At 35.2% G+C, this 12,530-nt stretch overlaps 1 protein-coding gene across 1 annotated transcript; it reads right to left on the reverse strand.

Moving 5' to 3' along the window:
* On the reverse strand, positions 1 to 11,361 carry LOC109711923 (chaperone protein DnaJ-like). Its single transcript, XM_020235296.1, has 11 exons — positions 10,921 to 11,361; positions 9,506 to 9,574; positions 9,235 to 9,327; positions 8,880 to 9,001; positions 7,328 to 7,523; positions 6,280 to 6,455; positions 4,030 to 4,159; positions 2,103 to 2,263; positions 1,402 to 1,493; positions 1,093 to 1,183; positions 1 to 482 (listed from the first exon to the last, which is right to left on the reverse strand). Exons 1-11 carry the CDS (start codon positions 11,251 to 11,253, stop codon positions 437 to 439), a joined length of 1,509 nt encoding a protein of 502 aa, XP_020090885.1. The 5' UTR covers positions 11,254 to 11,361; the 3' UTR covers positions 1 to 436.

Below are 12,530 nucleotides of genomic sequence, written 5' to 3' on the forward strand. Positions count from 1 at the left end.
GAGAAAACATAATAAATGCCAATAGTTTCATTGAATCTGGTTTAGATTGAACTCAATGAGTTTCATAGCACTCACGCATTATATCAAAGCTAAAGGAAAATTACCCAAAAAAAAACTACTCTTAATTATTCTTTATAACAAACTGAAGGGTTTGGCAGGGAAAAGAGGAAATTACATTGCCCTGACCATCTACCTCCTTTATCACATAATTTCTATTGAACTGCAGCATTAGCTACTAGAACCTATCTTTACAGGGATCATCAAAAAAATGATTAACCGATAAAAAGAATAAGAGTCCTTTAATCCGTTCAAATTTCAAATCCTTCCGGCGTGCAAAGTCCCTCAGAATGTCAATGCGAATGCCATGATGATATAATGGAGTGCAAAACTATGTAAGATCAGGCATACCTTATACAGTTGTGGAAAAAATATGAATCTAAAGATTATCTTTCAACCACTTGACAGCTCCACTGGCAATCGACCTGATATTTGTTGTTAGAGCAGTGAGTTGATCAATATAACACAGGTTAAGCAAGTCCGAAAAAAAAAGGAACAAAAGATGAAAATAAAAATGAGTATGATGCATTGCAACTATCGATATATCAGTTCAAAAGGCTAACTCAATAAAATGATTGTTCATTGCACTAAATGAGCCCTAGACCCAAGCTTCTAGAGCTTTTTTGGACTCCAAAAAGCAGCTGTAAGGCATTTAACAAATGAAAATTTTGAAGCTTTTGTTCTATTAGGAAGATGAAATGAACTTCTAGATCACAAAAGCATCAGCTCCAAGTTGAAGGTTCTACTCCTCAGGCAGCAAGACGCTGCCGGAAGGACTTTAATGGAAAGGATGTCGGAGCTTTGAACAAATCTGGTCCACCAAGAACTATTAGAGACTGTTCATAGGGCCAAGAAGATAGTTTGATGAATTTAGAATTTCCACAAACACAATTAGGTACCGCTTGGGTTCGCTATCTTCTAAAATTCTCACCGTCTCTACTCACCATATGAATCTGTTATCCCACGGACCCCCTTTATAGATGACTATACATGGATACATGACTATACATGGATGCATAGATAGTAAAAACTTACCCAGCAAAATCTTTTAGCTTCTGCCATAAGTCATTCTGTTGTTGATCTGACTCTTCAGGTTCAAGACTCTTTTCACTTTCAGTTCTTTTGACTGCATTTACAAATGAATTTTCCTAGCGTTTAGTAATAATAATAATTAATTATAAACTTTATCCATCAACTAAGACAATTTCATAAGATGTAAAATTTTAGATGCCGACGCAAGATATCCAAACAAATCCAATCAAGATTCAAAACATCCATATAACATATATATAAAGTACATTCCAGAAAAAGCGATTTAATGCAATTCAGAAGTTGTAAGCTTACTTTGTGGGTTGGCATTAATACGAGGACGAGATCGGCCAGCGTTTTTGTTACTCAGTGATGCAAGTTCTTCAAGCAACTCACGCTCACGGCCACTGTAAGAATTTAAATATTACATGCAGTAATAGGAAATAATAATAGTATCAGCATGACAATATTTACTACTTGAAAGAGCATAGATATCAATAAAATGGAATGATCAAGTAGTTAAAAGCGTGATAGAAAATACAAGTTTAGATTAAAGCATGATGGAAAATGCAACTTTAAGTTAAAGTCTGAGAGTCTCAATTTTCACAAATTAAAGGTACTGGTTTTCTCAGATGGTGTTTTCAAGGAGTAAAAAAAAAAAAAAAAAAAAAAAAAAAAAAAAAAAAAAACTTCATTATCTTAAACCAAACTTTCCTGTTTCATGAAAGGAAGTCATAATTGTGTTTAATCAAGCATTGCTTAAGTAACTGATTCTAGCGACTTTAGGGACTAACTTCAAACTAAAAGCAATAATATCCAATACACCAGCTGACTAGATAGCTATTCTTGAGTTTAGCCATGGCATTGACAGAAATTTAGTTCTTAAATATTAACTAATCCATAGAAAATAGAGTATAATAGTTCATTGCTGTCGGAACAAGGAAAACTTGTATTAATATTTGCTACAAGTGCATTTTTCCTCCTAGAAGATCAATGCGAGAAAATTAGATATTCACCTGATACGACTCGGTATTGTGACCTTGATAGTGAACAAATGATCGCCACGTATTGATGGCTTATTCAACTTAGGGACACCTCTCTTCGCAAGAACCGCCACATCACCAGGTTGGGTCCCTGGAGGTATTTGAAGTTCAGTCATCCCATCAACTGTCTTCACCTGTAGAAGATTTTGCAATGAAGATATGGTAAAAAAGATATTAAAATCAATAGCAGTACGCAGATAGCAGATGGGAGAAACATTGTGTAACAAGACCAAGTAATTCTTCTTTTAAATATGAGTAGTAATAGAAGCAGCAATAGGTCAAGTTCGAACACTAAATACTAGAGAAAATAGGCATGATGGGCTCAATCACATCATCCCTCACACACATGATAAGCATTTGGTTGGATATGCCAAGTCAAGCTGGTTCAGACAATTATGATGTGTCAATCACATATAGCTTTTAAGCCAACTCAGCTCTCATATCCTCATCAACATTTGTAGGTGTTACCCAAGAATGCCAATCTTCTACTCAGCAACTATTCATCGCAGAAACCTGACAGATTAAATAAATGGACAGGGTTCGATGTCTCAATTTTGGAAAGAGCATGATTTTACTTCCGCTGTACGCCCCTATGCCACTTGTCCTTAAGCAAAATGCTAGCAATATGGTCAGCACAGATGTAGGGAGTCATTCTATATATCTACATGCATCGATATGTGGTATGGTTAGCAATTGCACATATTGTTATTCTTGATAACTACCATAATCAGGTGGAGTGGTATATTAAATACATCGAATAGTTTGGTTAACCAACTTTGCAAATCGTACAAATCACAATGAGTGGCAGCAATTCAAACTGCAAGATAACAAAATAATAGTTATTTGCCTCATTGCCAAAACTAACAAGCACCAGCCGGATTGACTTAGTATGCCGAACTATTTCTCTAGCAAGTTTGGTTCTGTTAAAAGATGGAAATACACTTAACCCAGAATAAACAACCTGAACTGCCGAGTTTTGTTTAAACCAGTAAAACCAGGTGGGCTAAAAGAGTGTGACAGGCAATTGCTTAAAAGCAGAAGAAGTGTCTCAGGGTTCTGCTTCTAGTTTTTTTTTTTTTTTTTCTTTTCAATACACTTTCAGGGTTGTAGTAGCATTTTTATAATTATTTGTTCTTGTAATCATATTATCAACGCAGCAATCAAACCAGTTAGCCAAATGATTGAAGTGCTTACCCACTGATCCGACACTCAGCTGGGTCTATGGCTTATTTATTTCGCATTACAACAAAAGTCACTGTCAACAGTTTACAAGATGGCACTTCTAGCAATGCTGCAAGCATTGTCATGAAGATAATCCTTTATAATCATGTGTACATATATATTCAATGTATGTTACTGTAATTGAACCATCTATGTAAGATGGCCCTTTGCAGCAGCTGCTTAATGAAAATGTTCCTATTCGCACTTGAGTGTCTCTATACCAACGTGTATATATATGCATGTGCATGAATACAGGAATATACAAGTCCTAAGGATGTGACATCATCCATAAGAGTGCACATCCTTACACTACAGGAAAATCAATAGTTAAAAATACATGTAGCTCTATGCAACTTCGGCAATGCTATCAATACAGGTTAACACCTAGAAAGTGTGGGGCATGAGTAAAGTTTTATTTTCAAATGAAGTTATATGATAATGGTAAAACCTGTTTGCACAAATTATACCCTAACAGCACATAATCAAAGTAGTTGTGATGCATGACTAGGTCCCTATAGAGAAAATTATGCTCGCAAAAACACATCTTCATAGTAAGTTTCTTTTCTTCCTTTTAAATGTAGTAGTCTACAATATTTATCAATTGTAGACATACGAATTATTTGCACAACTCAATAGACTATTGATAAAAAAAAAATGTGTGATGAAGTTCTAGATTTACCTCTACAGTAGTGCCCAAAATGGCTTCTATGTAATTTATCGAAACAGTTGAACGCAAGTTGATGCCATCTCTCTTTATCTCTGGTATTTCCTCCACATCGAGGCATACATACAGATCTCCAGGAGGCCCCCTAGTGCCCAGAATGAAAGTAATACACAATAAGTAGCTTAAGAGGCAACATATGTTCATTAATGACTCTAATTTATGCAACAAAATGAGAAAATGGATACAGGACGGGTTAGGGAAGAGGCACTGGCAAAAGAAAAATACGCAGAGTATTTAAGTGTCCGACAACACTAGAGTCTTAGTGCATAAATCAACGATTAAGAAACCTTAAGAGCAGATGGGGAAAAAAAGAATCGGTTTATCTCGCCAGTGTACTGCAAACTAACACATTCCACCAACATGCAGAGTAGAGTGCTTGACATTCGATGTAATCGTTGTACAGTTTATTAAGCACTATAGCTGTTAGTAATTACACTTCAGAAACAAGGTGAGATAAGAAATATCCTATAAATTGTGTTATTTGTATGTGCAAATACAGGTCAGCTAATTCTTTTTGTGGATTTTTAGGCCACAATACAAGCAAGCCGTCAGTCATCATTTATACAGTTTACTACATGGAACCTAGACAATATTGTTAACACTATTTCTCAAGGCTTGTAGATGATAATGTATAGCCTCTGCAACTAAATTGTGCACCAGGCTATCAGGCTCTTAGGTTTTGGTTAAAATTCAACTTTCTCACCAGTGAAGAACTTTAATGACCAGAGAATGAAACGCTCCAATATAAACTTTATATGCATTACCAAATATATAGTGCGTAATAAGTTCTGCAGATGGCTCTACGATTAGTTTGACCCACAGAGATGAACACAGTTCCCAGAATCAGCAATATCATTCTTTGTATTCTTCATCTGAATGAAACACTCCAATATAAACTTTATATGCATTACCAAATATATAGTTCATAATAAGCTTCTACAGATGCCTCTATAATTAGTTTGACCCACAGAGATGAACCCAATTCCTAGAATCAACATTATCATTCTTTGTATTCTTCATCCAAGCAAACTTACTACCGTGGGAAGTTCTACCTGTTAAACTGTTGCCAATAAGGTAGAGCTCTACCTTCTAATTGACATAAAGGTTATATACGTTGAAACTGCTACATATAAAGAAGACTACCTGCGAACTTAGGCTACTCCCACATTTCCTGGCAAGGCCCTAATAGTTATAATTTTTTGTTTCCGTCAAGCACTCAACAGATTCTGCCATTGTCACATTTCAGGTTGACCATCGACTGAAACAACGGCATATAATGTTATTATCTTCTGTCTTCGATTGGGTGCAAACAGTTCTGAAAGGTACAATTGGATTTTGGAGTAGCTCAGTTTCATTATGGACCAAACCCAGTTTTGCTGCAGAACCAAGTTAAATGTAAAATTTGTTTCCAAACTTTAGTATTTATTACCTGGCTTTGCTAGACCTGAGATATGGGCATATTTATGGTTCCTAGCAGTTGTGTTGGGGCTCTATAAGTACCCCGTTTGTCTTCTCTTTTGAACAGTCATGTATTTTGAAGTCTCATTCACATGTAATGTATAGCTATCAAAGGATGTCAAGTAAGATCTCATAAGTTGTCAAATTTAGAAATGTAGAAATGTACAAAACAATCATAGGGTAGCATCTAATGCCTTACACTGATACAAGTACTTATACATAGTTGCCAAAATAGATAGAAGGGAAATTGAATAATAAGTGAACATAGATCTGATTAAATAGTCATGACTGACAGATACAATATTATGAAAGTTAGTGTTAGAAGTTCATAAAAGGGAAGCTTAAACATGTAACTATCAACTTAATGTATGCCACAAAAATGTGGGAGTTTAAAATCTAAATGAAGTGAATTTGTCCTCAAGTCCAAGGTGCCACACCTTTACATCAATAAATTCAGAATAGGTTTCTTCAATTTCAGATATATCATTCATGCATACATACATGTTCATTTATTTCTATTTACAAGGAACTAGAGCATTGCAATTGATAGAACTCCCTCGGAAACAAAAATGGTGAAAGCCTACAATCCATATATCTACTTGGTGCCAAATGAAGCCATTTAAACCCACACCTTTGGCCACAAAGCACCAATTCTTATAGCTATTACTATGAACTAGACGAAATACTAGAATTTTATTAAGCACACAAAGATATCCATAGCAATATTGTAGAACATAGTTTGCATACCCTTTAGGTCCTGCATCACCTTCACCACGTACACGAAGAGTGCTGCCTTTGCTAACTCCAGGAGGAATTTTCACTTTAATATCCTTTCTAACGCGAACACGCCCTTCCCCAGCACACTTTCGGCAATACTCTGAAATGATTTCACCTTCACCTCCGCAAGTTGGACAAATGGAAACCTATTCATAATGAAAAATTGAGTGTACAAATTACAAAGAATCTATTCTAATTGTGTATATGCAAAATAATGGTACAAACTAACCATGAAGCTCAGCTCCTAACACTACATTGTACAGTAGGTTCAACATATATTGAATGTAACAATAAAATTGCCAGATAAGATGCATCTAACAGATGGACACAGACAAGGGAAAGATACAATATTCAAAGAAGCTTAAATAAGCATCATTTATTGCACTTGTCAAATTTCAGAGGCAAAGAAGAGTCACAACATCATGTTAAAATCCAAATGAATGCAGTATTTTCTTTCAAAAGTTCTTCACTAATATTTTGCTATTAAAAAAAAACTCTTCATGATATGACACTCAACCTGATGAAAAGCATTAAAAATTGCATGATTTTCAATAATTCGTCCCAAATATCTTGTTCTCTACCTCAATATGTTCTGTAACTCTTTCTCAACAGCACTAGATTACAAATTTATCCAGAACATTTCCAAACATAATTTTCTTTGAAATGTTATCTATGCTGCATTTTGTAAGATGATTTCCGTCGCAGAATAGAATAGATGTTCTTAGGGGAACTCTAGTTCAAAGTGACATGCCTATTAGGTTTGCATACAGATAGTGGGTATTACTGACAACACTGAGCTGCCCATTCGGATAACGAAATGCCACCGAAGGAATTACCATCCTTCAAAGTAGGGGCGTCATCAAGACATTCCGACAGCCATTTCAAGATGGGAACTAAACTAGCAAAAAGCATGTTTCGCAAGATAACGGGAACATTTCTAACTATCCACACTCTAAGCCGCAAAACACTACTGCAAAATCATAACTTGCGATAAAGAGGAATACTATTTCTCAGGTACCTGGGAAAATAAACCAAAAGGTGTTTGCTCAGTTCGCATTACTTGACCTCGTCCACCACAAGTTGAACATACTCTCATCCTAGATCCAACCTTCGATCCAGTGCCTAAGCATGCATCACATGTTTCCAAATGAGATAGTACTATTTCCTTTTCTGCTCCAAAAATAGCCTCTGAAAACTCCAACATGACATCATATCTGAGGATATACATTAAAATCAGTTGACGAGTTCAAGAGAGAAACAATGTAGGGAGACATAGAAAATGGCAGTACAAAGTTCAAAGAGTACAATATCACATCAAAGAGTCAATAGCCCGCATGACAAACTTTATAAGGATGATTGTGAGTACAAACATTATGTCTTCACAGACTAAAACAAATTGTATAATATTAGAGATAACATGTCGAATTTTATTCTCCCAGTGCTTCACAATAGCTTGAGATCCCCTCAACTTGCCAGTGAATAAAGAAAGCCAGGAAGAGCAACAGAATTTAGGCATCATTGGCAACATAGTCCTTACCAACAACCAAGTTTTTGCCATCATTAAGAGATGAGTAGCTATTCATAACTCAGAAAAACAAAAACTTAATATCTGGAAGGGATCAGTATGCAAGTTAGCAAACAACATGGGCTTTTACTCGTGCAGGATATAAATGAGTGCTAACGATGACCCTTCCTCCCCTACTAAAAACATAATCGTCTTCCTCTCTCTAGTTTGTGTTTGTGTGTGGGAAAGAAAATCTGATGTGATAGTCGATCAGGTGAGAAGCACATGAGCTTCGAACAGCAGGAATACATTCTCTAGTCACCCACCCAAAAAGATCATCAAGGTATGACACTTTCGGGTATTAGGACACTTGTAGCACTCTCAAATCTCAATGCTTGCTTGAGTGCCAACATCGATTTATTTGTTTGCCTATCAGTGAGAAGGCTACACATCAGACATATCAGAATCAGAGTTTGATATACTTATATTTCAATTAAGTTCTAGTTGCTTGATGCCTTCTCAATACAGGCCAGTGCAAATGTTGTCAAGTACATGGGTTTATGACAATTCATCCAAATGAAGAATAAATCAAAATTTCTGTATCATTACAAATGTTGATAATTTGGAAACAAAAAAAAAATCTTATACTGCAAAAGACGATGCAGTAATAGTAGTATTTAATCTGTTTCACAATTGTAAAGATTTTCATGTAAAGAGGACAGGTTTACTGAATGTTATTTCTGGGATCAAGCTAAGTAGTCGAGTATTTGATCCAAAAGTAAGTGCCAGGTCATGGCACCAAAAACTAAAACAAGGTCCTTTCCTTTAATATAAACACTTATCTGCTTCCACAATCCTGAGCAAGTGTTTCTAGGAAGGAAGAAGCATAAAGTAAGTCAAGTTTCCTTCAGAAATTTGCAATCTTTATTGACTCTACAGTAGAAAAACTGGAAAACTTTTTTTTTTCTTTTTTTTTTTTTTCAAATAGAGCCTGATCATTAGGAAATTGAAGGAAGCAATTTATTACCGGTATTTGATACAGTTTAGTGGGTTGAAAGCAACTAACCTTATATCTTCACCCTTTATAGTAGCTCCACGCCTTCGTGTTCCAAATGCACTTGGATCCATGCCAGAAAAGTTGCCCATGCTTGCACCAAAGAAAGTCTCAAATAGATCAAATGGATTGGTCTACAAAAAAGAGATTATCTTGGCTATAATCATACGTGTCATAAACAGTAGCTAATAAAAATCATACTGTAGTCTTAACAGTGTTTCTATTGCTACTTCAGTAACAAGGGAAGACTTTCTCAAAGTAATTTTTGGGAGGTGAACATTATGTTAATCCATGCATCACAGATCTGTTGTAAGCGTGCTAAACAATGAAAAAGAGAGATAAAGCATCATAGCTGATGATTTATTACCGTATACGCTCCAGATGCACCCCCTACTGTGCTCTTAACACCAGCTTCACCATACTGATCATATAAAGCTCTCTTTTTATCATCTGACAGTACCTGATCACAAAGAAATTCAATGTTTAAACAAAATGCAAAAATATAAACATGTTGTCTAGCTTTCAGCAATTTTTTTGCTGTAGACCCCCAAATACCTTTAAAAAGATGCACAATTCACTTTTAGGATATCTCATACAAAACTAAAACATAGAATAATATATATAGGAAAGGTAAGTACCTCATAAGCAGCACTTATCTCCTTGAACTTTTCAGTTGCACCAGGTTGCTTGTTCACGTCAGGATGATACTAGACAAATTTACAACAGAAAATCAATAAAATCGTGCATAGCCAACAAGGAAAAATGGTGCAGATTTATATTGCTTAACATGGTAAAGCATTCTATTGGTGGGTAAAAGCAGAGATTCCAGATTAGCTAAATCTAGTAGAAGATAATACACAAGGATTTTACCCAGCAGACCCCATAACCGACTAGATATGATAAGCACTTAATTAATTGGGAGGACATTCTTAACAAGAAAGAATACACAATGACAATAGGATTGCATACTACTATCAAATCTTGCTGATGAATATTTATAGATTTGTCGACTTCTGTCCTGGTTCGGACTTACTCTCTAGGACGAGTTATGTTGAATAAATTCAAGTAATAAACCAATCTGCACCCAAACTTATAACCTTTCCTGATGTGAAAATTTTGCAACTTCGATATGTTACTTGATAGGCTCATTATTTTAAGAAGCAACATGAACTCTTTTTCAATTCTCAGGAAAGTACAATAGTGACCTAAATTGACCCAAAGAATGACCAACACATATTAAAAGTACCACAGACGTTTGACAACACTCCATGGATAAGGACTGGCATTTTGATAGAGAAAATTAAATGCTCCCTTTTGAAGTACCTGACAGTTCATATTTCACGAAATGTACTGCCGTATCGATAACACTTGTCTTTGTTTCATACTTTCATGCACATTAAATTACTGAACAAAGAAGCACTTCCACAAACAACAGAAATCAACTAAATTAATACATATCCAGTACAAAAAAAGTAGATCCACAAGAGAGTAGTAAAGGATGAAGATGAATGAATAACTCATATGGCCTACACGTGAACGGGGAGCCTGCGAGAAAACAGATTACTTTGAAAGCTCATTAAGCAAGGCTAGAAATAGGCAGGATTCATTGAAGTCAAAAAAAATGTTAATTCCCTATTGCCGGCCATAAAACAGATACTTTCAGATATGAAACAGGTAAAGAGGGCATTAGAGCTTCTACTCCAATAAGCAAATATAGAACCCACTACATACATAGTAGTCCCCTCCTCCAGCACCAAATCCATAGAATGCACAACTATTTGACTACTGTACAGTAGTTTACAAATGTTTACTTTCAAGCAATTACAATCACAATCAATCCTCGTAATCATAGCAAATACGTAGCATTAATCAACAAACTCATTCTAAGACCATATCAATCCTAAAATACACAATTTCCTCGATATTGTTAACTGTACAGTAATTTACAATTGTTCACAGTACACAATTGCAACAACAAATCCAACATCGTAATCTCAACAAATTCATAGCAACAATCGACGAATTCATCTTAAGATGACGAGGCGAAAGTTACCTGGCGCGCCAATCGCCGATACGCGGCCTTGATCTCCTTGTTCGTTGCGGAGCGGGAGATGCCGAGAGTGGAGTAGTAGTCGGCGGAGGCGGAGACGACGCCGACGAGGCCGCGTCCTTCTCCTCCGCCGCCGCCTCCTCTCCCTCGGGTGCGCCGCCGCTTCGAGTAGCGGAGGGGGAGGGAGTGCACGGAGGGGCGGAGGCGAACGCCATGTGCGAAGGGGAGATGATCGGTGGTGGTGGTGGTGGTGGTGGTGGTGGTGGTTAGGGTTCGTCCGAGAGAGGAGTAGGGTTTAGAGGGAGCGATGGAGATGGGGGAGAGAGCGAGCGCCATTACTCCCTCGTTTCGCCACTGGGTGGATTCTTGTGGACGTCGTGGACGAAGAGAGATTTGAGATTGAGGAGAAAATCTCACTTGAGCAAATATTACCTTTACAATTCAAAGTGTGTCCCAGGGGAGTGAACACTACTAATAAGGGTGTGTTTGTTTCAAAAACACAGTATTTTGTTTGGCACAGCGACTTAAATCGAAATCGGAATAAACTATTTTTATTATCGATGTTTGATTCAAATAAATATCAAAAAAATATAATTAAATTAATATATAAATTTTATCTTCATAATATATTAGTTTAAATTTAAATTTAAAATTAAATATTAAATATTTATGTTAAAATTTTAAAATGATGTCAAAATTTTAAATATAATTTTAAAAAATTAAAATTTGAAATTGAAAGGATAATTTAAAATATATAACTAAATTTCAATTTATTCAAATTTAAACTTAAAATTATAATTTGAATTTTACTTTAAATCAATAAATTTAATTTAAATTTTAAATATTTAAAACTTTAGATTTTAAATTAAATTTAAATTTATATTTATATTTATAAATTAGATTTGAAATGCTTGATTGAATTTTAATTTTTAATTTAAGTTCAAATTAAAATTTAACTTTATAAATATAATTTTTAAACTTAAACTTATATTTTAATTAAAAAATAAGCTTAAAAAAATAAATTAATTCGAACAAATCAATTTCATCCGGATTCAATAAGCCGGATTGGAAAAAAAGATACTTAGGGAATACCCATTTACCAGGAAATCGAAATCGAAATGAAAATCCAGCATATCAAATACGGACAAACGAATTCGTTTATTATGATTCTGATTCTAGGATAAAAAAGGATGAACCAAACACACCCTAGCATCTAGTGACATATTCTATTTACTTATTTAATCCTAAAAAAATATTTTTTTTGTGTAATATTATGGATGGTAAGCTTACTATGAAGTTCGTGATCATAGAATTTAAAATTTCTTTTGAGTTACTAATATTTATAAAAATTAATAAGACAGCGTAGTAAACCCTTCTACGAATAGAATTAGTTATGCATAATCTTTGAAAAATTAGAATCTTGATAAGGAGAGCTTAATTATAAAAAAAAATCAATAAACTCATAACCAGAGTAATGGATAAAGTTTTAGATTGCTTGATAAGGAGGGCTTAATTATTTTTTGTGGAGAAAAGGGTGATTGCTTTTTGTGGGGAGACGAGGGGAATGTTAATATATATTGGGGAGACGTGGGCAGCGTTTGGTTCGAGGATAA

Source organism: Ananas comosus, linkage group 6 (assembly GCF_001540865.1).
Source record: "Ananas comosus cultivar F153 linkage group 6, ASM154086v1, whole genome shotgun sequence".
NCBI classification, from domain to species: Eukaryota; Viridiplantae; Streptophyta; class Magnoliopsida; order Poales; family Bromeliaceae; genus Ananas; species Ananas comosus.

Coding starts and splice junctions, on each gene's coding strand:
- LOC109711923 (XM_020235296.1), bottom strand. CDS start 11,253: ATGGCGCTCGCTCTCTCCCCCATCTCCATCGCTCCCTCTAAACCCTAC. Junction 9,575..10,920: donor ATCGGCGATTGGCGCGCCAG/GTAACTTTCGCC, acceptor AAATTTGTCTAG/TATCATCCTGACGTGAACAA. Junction 7,524..8,879: donor ATAAAGGGTGAAGATATAAG/GTTAGTTGCTTT, acceptor GTATATCCTCAG/ATATGATGTCATGTTGGAGT.